The following is a 9,734-nucleotide window of genomic DNA, read 5'->3' on the forward strand; positions in this document are numbered from 1 at the left end:
GATTCTATATAGCTTTCCCCAGGAGCTTTTCCCTTTTGATGAATCTTACAAACAACCGTCTCCAAACTTTAATCCTACGATTCTGATATTTTAATAAATTATTCTCAAGATTTTTACTTTTTTTTCAAGAATGCAAATATTTTCCTTCCCTTTGGAGGGGATTTCTTAATTAATTGAAATTTTCTTCTCCTTTTTTCTTAATGACAGTTAATTTTCCAAAAAAAAAAAAAATAAAGTATATTTTTATTTTTCGTTTTCTTCCAATTTTCACGATTAAATTTGTATCGAAAAAAAATTCATTTCGTTAAATTTCAAAAAAAGAATTTCCTAAAAGAAATGTTTAACAAAAAAATATAAGAATAGAGTGCGGATCTTTTAAGTAAATGAATAGTAAATGTTTTTTTTTTTTTTTTGTAAATAATGTTGAATTCTGGCTTGAAATAAAAATCTTCAATGTGCTCTTTGAAATTTACAGTTTGTGCTCTTTTCGCCAACGTCTCTATAACGAGAAAAAGAGTTGTTGTATTTTTGAAAATAAAAGGAAATTGTATCGAGTCTCTTCGTCTCGGGTCATCTCTATCTTCTATTTCAGAATAGAATCCAATAAGAAAAAGTACAATCGTAAACACAAAGAATAAAAATTTATTTTCCAGAAAAGAAAACAATTCAATCATGAGAGAAAAGTTTCAAGTCGATTTTCTTATTCTTTTTTCTTTTTTTTTCTTACTATTACTTTTTTTTTTTTTTTTTTTGCTTTCAGGTGGTGGTGACAGCAACAAAGGAAAGAGTAAAAAATGGAGGAAAATACTACAATTTCCGCACATATCCCAGTGCATTGGCCTAAAAGATAAATTGGGTAAGTGATGTTATTATCAATTTGGATTTTTTAATCGGAAAAAAAAAAAATTAGGGAAAAATAATTTAATTATTATAATTAAATTCTTTAAATCAAGTAAATTAAATTATTATTTATCAATTATTTGAATTTAAATAATAGAAGACATTTCTGAACGAAAACGCGATATTGAATATCTTCTCGTGAATAAAAATTCCTCTCTATAATGAATCTTTATGACCAGCTGCAAATGCAAATATTTAGCAGTAAAGAAACACAAATTGGAATATATGATATTAATGAAAAAAATTCTTAAATCGAAAATGAGAAAAAAAAAATAATTTCTTACTTTTAGAATTAAAAACTATTAAAAATGCCTTTTATATATATATATATATATACATATCTTCGAATAAGAAATATCCGATAGAGTTCATAAGTAGCACGTTTTCCCCCTTCGACGAGTATGATTTAATCACTACTCTGACCCTTCGCTGACCTCATCTCGAATTATTGAATATCTGCACCCTCTGCACTTATTGAAAAAAAAAAAATAATTTGGATTAAGAACCTTTAAGAAATACTTAGGGAAGAAAAATATGATAAAAAATTCAAAGCTATTTGGTATAAAAATTTACTAAATTCAAGAATTAAAAAAAAGAAATAAAAAATTAAAAGTAAAAATTTCATTTACAACAGCAAAAAATTTTCGTTTTCAATATATAAACTATCGACTTTACGAGGTGGCAACGGATGTTTTCATTGTTTATAAAAAAAAAAAAAAAATGTTTGCACACACGACATGTTTGAAATGAAGTTACTTTGTACTTTTATGGCACCATTCAAGATTGAGAATATAATATTGAAGCTCTTTTTAAAGTTTATAAGCTCCACTAGTTCATAAATTTAGTCCTTATGTTTCATATTTCTCATATAAGGCTTTCAATTCCACAACTAATTTGGAGTTTATGAGAAACCTTATAGCAAAATATAAATCAATTATTATAATTCAAATTACCTTCTATTTGATAGAAATACAGAATTTTTTTTAATTATTTAAAAAACAAATTTATTTTATATAAATTATCATTTTAATCAACGATAAATTTTTCTATTTTTAGTAAATTTTTCTCAATGATAAAATATTGAATTACACGTAATAATATTTTCGATAGATAAATTATAATATAGAGAAAACGTTGCACACAAATCCTCCCAATGAGATTATTTTGTGAAAACAGTTTATTCATCAAAGGGTTTTCTTAATTAATAAATGAAATGTCAACTTGAAAAACGAGTTATCTTGTTTGATCCCGTTTCCTCGTGCAGATTAAATCAAGTATTCACAAAATCAGTTATAACAATCTTTAATCTCGTTTCAGAGATTTTCATCTTATTAATTATTTCCAATCTTTAAGTGACAAATTTTCTTTTTATATTATTTCCATTGCAAAAAAATTTTTTTTTTTTTTTATTTATTTTTAGTAATTTTTATTTAACTTTTTGGAAAAATTAAATTATAATAAACGATGAATTATTTTTATTTATTTGAATTTATTTATTTCAGTGATCGGATATATATATATATATATATCAATGCGCGGAAGCTTGGCAAGGGAAAATATAGAAATTCAAGATAGAGAATGCGTGAATATATATAGGAAAAGGGTTTGAGGGAATGTACTATCATTCTCGAGAATTTGCATTCACTGTATACACAAACAGCACACTGATGTCCCAAGCTCGGTTTCCTTGGTGTCTATCGTAATGATCCATATAGAACATGATTCGAATATTTCCTCCCGCAGCAGACATCTTATCACCCTTCATCAATCTTTCTCTCAAGTTGAGTGAAAATGGATTCCATTCTATTTTCAAAGTTTCCTCAAATCTTCATAGGAGATAAATTGTATTTTTCTCTCTCAAAAAAAAAAATTTCTTTTAATTAGTAATTAAATAAAAAAATTTTTCGCTTTTTTAATTCCTTTTTTTTGTGAAAGAAAAATTTTTTTTTTTTGTCACGATGAGACAATATTTTCGCAGAACTCCATTATCGTAATCAGAAATTAATGAATTGAAGCACTTTATTTAATTACTGCTTATATTCGTGATATTAATAAAGTTTTAATGAGAGACATGATTATATATATATATATGTATATATGGCAAGCACACTTCCAATGTTCGTTTTCATATATATTTATCAAGAGTCCTTTATATACGTGCGCTTTGAAATTGCTCGTCTATATGCAGAATAAAAAAAAGAAAAATTGAGATCTGGGTAGCGCGCCTTTATTGTTTAACCCACTAAGATAACAGGCGCGTACACGTTTATGGTCGACGCCAACGTTGATGGAAAATCAATTCTGAAAAGACGCGATTATTATTTAACACCGCCGTGTGGATGATCGATGAAAATGCGGTCGCTTTTATTAGATATTTAAAATTATTTCACGACTTTTGTACAATTTTCTGAAATCTATAAAAAAAATTTCTTCGAATTTCCAATGATTTGAATTCGTATTGTTCGAATTTTCATTTTTAATTAGAATTTATTGAAATTGAACCGAATTTTCATTTATATTTTCCTTAAATAAAATTCGATTCTGTATTTTTTTAAAATTCGAGTAAATTTGAAATTCATTTTAGAAAATGAAAACTACGAAAATTCCTATGAATTTCCAGTATTTTTGAATTCGTATTGTTCGAATTTTCATTTTTAATGAAATCTTTAGAATTTATTGAAATTGAACCGAATTTTCATTTATTTTTCTTTAAATAAAATTCGATTCTGTGTTTTTGTATAATTTGAGTAAATTTAAAATTTATTTTATAAAATGAAAACTATAAAAATTCCTTAAAATTTCCAGTGTTTTTGAATTCGCATTGTTCGAATTTTCATTTTTAATTAGAATTTATTGAAATTAACCCGAATTTTCATTTATTTTTTCCGTACATGAAAAAATTCGTTTCTGTAATTTTTGTAAAATTCGAGTAAATTTGAAATTCATTTTATAAAATGAAAACTATGAAAATTCCTTTTAATTTCCAGTATTTTTGAATTCGCACTGTTCGAATTTTCATTTTTAATGAAATCTTTAGAATTATTGAAATTAAAACGAATTTTCATTCATTTTTTCCTTAAATAAAATTAGATTCTATATTTTTGTAAAATTCGAGTAAATTTGAAATTTATTTTATTTAATGAAAACTATAAAAAATTCCTTTGAATTTCCAGTGTTTTTTTTCGAATTTTCACTTTCAATTAGAATCGATTGAAAATGAACCGAATTTTCATTTATTTTTTCCTTAAATAAAATTCGATTCTGTATTTTTTTAAAATTCGAGTAAATTTGAAATTCATTTTAGAAAATGGTAACTATAAAAAATTCTTTCGAATTTCCAGAGTTTTTGAATTCGCATTGTTCGAATTTTCATTTTTAATTAGAATTTATTGAAATTGGACCGAATTTTCATTTATTTTTTCCTTACATAAAAAAATTTGATTCTGCATTTTTGTAAAATTCGAGTAAATTTGAAATTCATTTTATAAAATGAAAACTATAAAAATTCCTTTGAATATCCAGTGTTTTTTTTTCGAATTTTCATTTATTTTTCTTTAAATAAAATTCGATTCTGTGTTTTTGTAAAATTCGAGTAAATTTAAAATTTATTTTATAAAATGAAAACTATAAAAATTCCTTCGAATTTCCATTTTTAATTAGAATTCATTGAAATTAACCCGAATTTTCATTAATTTTTTTCTTACATAAAAAAATTCGATTCTGTATTTTTGTAAAATTCGAGTAAATTTTGAAATTCATTTTATAAAATGAAAACTATAAAAAATTCTTACGAATTTATAATGTTTTTAAATTCACATTGTTCGAATTTTCAATTAAGAAATTTAACCGAATTTTCATTTATTTTTTTCCTTAAATAAAATTCGATTCTGCATTTTTTGTTAAATTCAAGTTTTAAAATTCAATTTACAAAAATTTGCTATATTGAAAATTCAAAATAAAACTCTCTCTTTGGAATTTATAAAGTTGGCAATAATTTAAATTTGATTATCTATTTACTATAATTATACTATCGTATTACTATGCTGGCCATTGTCGTATAAGAAACTAATTATTACCTAGGCAGAAAATATAAGGTCACAAGACACCTATGATTTAGGTGTTTGTAGAGTATATATAAAGTAAGGTAAATTGCTTGTTTGTACGATGGATCGAAGAAGATACAAATATCGCAAACACACTAGGTCATCTTTAATGATATTTTTGTATTATATATCAGGCACCGCAAATTATCGCACCTTATTTTTCCATTAAAAAAAAAAAAATTTAATTTTTTCATAAATATAGAAAATTGAAATTCAATAATTATTCTTCATTTCTTTTTTTTGTCTACAAAAATAATTTTTTTTTTTTTAAATCATTTTTTCAAAGATATGTTTGGATAAAAATGTTTTCATGTGATTTTTTAAAAGCACGCGCGATAAATTATTTGTGAAAAGGTAAAATTTGTTATTGTCTGGCTTTCACCTCGTGTGTGTCAGTATTTCACATCGATTCCAGTTGAACGAGTCTCAACTTCCAGTTGATTGAAGAGCATTCTTATGATGGTATATAGCTTCACGTATTAGAGAGCAAGTCAGAGGAGAAATAAGTATTCGATGGAAAATGTTATTCTATATATGTAGTATCAATATATACGTATATCAATTTATTCTTTCTTATCCTAACGAGACATCATTTAGAATTTCTATTCTGATTTCAATCATAGAAATTTTATAATAAATCGTTAAAACGCCTCAGCTATTTTACTTTTATCGTAAATTGGAATTTATCGGCATATAAAAATAGGTTTTTTTTATTATATTTTCTCTAACGCTTTTTATTAAGAGGAAAATTTACTTTTTGTAAAATTAAGAATGTTTTTTTAATTATAATTTAAAATAAATATTATTTTTTTTTTGTTATTATATAATAATAAAATGCTTGGTCTGTCCTTCTGTCCTAACTTGAAGTTGGCCTTTTCTAATTTCACGTGTTTTTTTGAATAGTAATCTTATGACGTGTCAAATTTTGACAATTTTTTTTTCTCATTTTTGCCAAAGTTGTATAATTGTGTTTTCAAATTTCGGAATAAGTTTCTTTAAAATTGCAAATTTGAAAATTCAATTCACGAAACTGAAGTACACAACGTTTACCAACGAAATTTATGATGAGAAAAAAGATGCGCCAGGAAATTTTGTAGAAGATAGTAATTTGAAAAAAATTAATTTTTAAGGTACCAGGGGCCAACGAATATCTATTAAATATTAATTATAAAAATACAGGCCTCGAATCAACTTAAAGACACAAAAAAGTCGTTTTAGTCGATTTATATTCCAAAAATATAATTTGTTTTTTATTTTAACAAAAATATTTTTCAGATTTTGAAATAAAAAAAAATTTTTTTTTTAATAATAATCCTTTTCGAAGGCTTAAAGTTGAAATTTTTAGAAATAATTAAATTTCAAAAGATATTGTTAATTTTCAAACAATTATTAAATTTTACAGAACTAAATATAATTTATCAAACAATTTTTAGAAAAAATTTTTTAAATTTAATTGAATTTTCAAAGATTTAAAATTGAGATTTTTGAAATTAATTAATTAATTCAAAATTTGAATAATTAATTTTGTATAGAAATTTTAGAAAATAATTGAATTTTATTTCATTTTAAAATGAAAACTTGGTAAATTTTAAATTGAAAATTTTTGATAATTATTGAATTTTAATTGATTTTGAATTAAAATTTCTTGTAATAATTGAATTTCAGTTCATTTTGAATTGAAAATTTTGGGAAATAATTGAATTTTAATTGAAATTTTGGATAATAATTTAATTTCATTTCATTTTTGATTGAAAATTTGGATAATTAATTTTGTATAGAAATTTTAGAAAATAATTGAATTTTATTTCATTTTAAATTGAAAACTTGGTAAATAATTAAATTTTAAATTGAAAATTTTAGATAATTTAATGGATTTTTAATTGATTTTGAATTAAAATTTCGGGTATAATAATTGAATTTTAGTTTATTTTGAATTGAAATTTTTTAAAAAATAATTCAATTTTATTGTGATATTTTTTTTATTGTAAATTATAAACAATTGTTAAATTTCATAAAAATTTTAATTGAAAAAGTAATTTTGATATAATTGAATTTGTGATGTATTTCATTAAAATTATTAAAAATAATTAATTTAGTGAAGAATCATTTTAGTTCAAAATTTGTTAAATAATTAAATTGAAAAAGATCTGAAGAAGATATCAATTTTATACTAAAACAATGTATTTTATTTACATTTTTTTAAAATAAGTCGATGATAAAAGTCGTATTTTTGAAAAAAGTCGGAAAAAGTCTTATAATCCGAGGCCTGTAAACATATATAATTTTCATTATTATTAATATTTTATTTATTTTGTATTTAATTTTGCTAGTTTAAAAATAAATATTATTTTTTTTTTTTTGTTTGCAGACATAAGATACGGCTATGTCGTTGATCAGCAGCCGATTGGGCGGCTACTTTTTCGGCAATTTTGCCAGGATAAAAAGCCAGCTTATCATAGTTACAATCTGTTCTTAGATGCAATTGAGAAATATGAAATTGAAATGGATGAGAATCGCACAGAGTTTGCTAAACGACTTTTTGAACAATATTTGAAACGAGAGGGTTCTGAAGTTATTGACATTTTAAATGATTCCTTAATTTCACAGTGCGAAGAGAGACTTGGCTCGGGTGGAAAAGAAATTTTTGTTGAAATTGCACAAACGGTAAAAAATTTCTTGGCCGGCGAACCATTCTCAATATTCCTCAACAGTTACTATTTTCTCAGGTGGGATTTATATTTTAATAATTTTTTAAATTTAATTTAAAAAAAAAAATTTTAATTTATATTTTCTTGTTGAATTTTTAGATATCTTCAATGGAAGTGGTTGGAGGCACAGCCAGTGACGTACAAGACGTTTCGTATGTATAGAGTCTTGGGAAAAGGTGGCTTTGGTGAGGTGTGCGCCTGTCAAGTGAGGGCAACCGGTAAAATGTATGCTTGCAAGAAATTAGAAAAGAAACGAATTAAAAAACGTAAAGGCGAATCAATGGTGCTAATTGAAAAGAATATATTGCAAAAAATTAATTCAAAATTTGTTGTCTCATTGGCTTATGCATATGAGACAAAGGATGCTCTATGTCTTGTTTTAACGATAATGAATGGTGGTGATTTGAAATTTCATATTTATAATATGGGCGGTGATCCTGGTTTTGACATCAATCGTGCAAGGTTCTATGCTGCTGAAGTTGTTTGTGGCCTCGAGCATCTTCATCTACAGGGAATTGTCTATAGAGATTGTAAACCAGAGAATATTCTCCTCGATGATCATGGACATGTGAGAATATCAGATCTTGGTTTAGCGGTGGAAATAACTGAGGATGATATGGTGAGAGGACGTGTTGGAACTGTTGGTTATATGGCACCGGAAGTTATTGACAATGAAAAATATACATTTTCACCTGATTGGTTTAGTTTTGGTTGTCTTTTATATGAAATGATTGAGGGTCAAGCGCCGTTTCGTGCACGAAAAGAAAAGGTAGCTCGCGAAGAAGTTGATCGACGTGTAAAAGAGGATCAGGAAAAATATTCACATAAATTCACTGAGGAGGCAAAAAGTCTTTGTCAACAGTTATTGAAAAAAAGTCCAAAAAATCGTCTTGGTTGTAAATGCGGAAGACATGGTGCAAAGGAGGTGAAGCTTCATAATTTTTTTCAATGCTTAAACTGGAAAAGAGTCGAAGCCGGTATGTGGGAACCACCGTTTGTGCCAGATGTGAGTATTGGTGTTTGTGGAAAATCGATTTTCCACTCGTTAAGTTCTTTACTTATCTCGCTTAGGTTTCTCCTTTTTTTTCTCTTTTTTACGGACATCTAAACTCTGTTTTCTTTTTACACTTGCTTTTTTTTTTTTTTTTTTTTTTAATTGAACATGAAAAATAAATTCTTTTTTTTTCAGCCGCATGCAATTTACGCTAAGGATGTTTTGGACATTGAACAATTTTCAACAGTAAAGGGTATAAATTTAGATGCGACGGATGATACATTTTATAGCAAGTTCAATACCGGAAGTGTTTCAATTCCCTGGCAAAATGAGGTGAGGTCCTTTATCTCTAGTATTTAATCTTACAGCTTGTGTGACACTTTTAATGGAGCTGACCTGCCTTAAAAAAAAGAGAAAAAAAATTCCTGACCTCCCAACGAAAATTACGAAAGTAATCATTTTAAATGTTACATCATGACGCGTCACATTCAATTTATTTACCACGATAAATTTTCTCTTTCCTCGGAAAATATTTTCAATTCTTCTTGACTTATAATAAAAATTTATCACTTTGCAATTTAAAATAAAGTATTCAAAATTAAATTTTTTTTTTTTGGTAAAGTCAATATTCAATGAAGAAGTTAAAAAAATATTATTCTCTGTGAAGTAAAAAGGGAACATTGATGCGGGTCTCTTTTGAGTATTGAGAATCGCTTCTCCTTTGATTTCTGATACGAATTTCTTTTTAAAAAAAAAAAATTTCATCCATCAAACGACTCGAGATTGAATGAAGTCAATCTTTTATTAGACATCCACTTGTCTGTGATTTTAAATGCGAATGCACATTTATTTTATTTTTGCTTTCAGATGATAGAGACCGAGTGTTTCAAGGAACTTAATATAGTTGGTTTAAACAATGCACCCACTCCTGATTTATTGATAAACCATCCTCCACCCAATAATGAAAATAGAGGCTGTTTCCCCTTTAGGAGAAAGGTAATTTCACGTTTATTTCAAATTTAATTAAGA

At 25.5% G+C, this 9,734-nt stretch overlaps 1 protein-coding gene across 4 annotated transcripts in view; it reads left to right on the plus strand.

The window, feature by feature from the left end:
* Nucleotides 1-9,734, plus strand: part of LOC127276641 (G protein-coupled receptor kinase 5) — a 29,734-nt gene that overhangs the window by 19,245 nt on the left and 755 nt on the right. For all 4 annotated transcript variants that reach the window (XM_051297224.1, XM_051297222.1, XM_051297221.1 and 1 more), the window contains 5 exons: nt 761-856; nt 7,372-7,729; nt 7,811-8,717; nt 8,901-9,038; nt 9,573-9,701. In XM_051297224.1, the coding sequence (XP_051153181.1) occupies nt 761-856; nt 7,372-7,729; nt 7,811-8,717; nt 8,901-9,038; nt 9,573-9,701 (1,628 nt within the window). The remainder of the gene's footprint in view (nt 1-760; nt 857-7,371; nt 7,730-7,810; nt 8,718-8,900; nt 9,039-9,572; nt 9,702-9,734) is intronic.

This window comes from Leptopilina boulardi, unplaced genomic scaffold (genome assembly GCF_019393585.1).
Source record: "Leptopilina boulardi isolate dan_hultmark-lab unplaced genomic scaffold, ZJU_Lbou_2.1 LbouV2_150, whole genome shotgun sequence".
NCBI lineage: Eukaryota > Metazoa > Arthropoda > Insecta > Hymenoptera > Figitidae > Leptopilina > Leptopilina boulardi.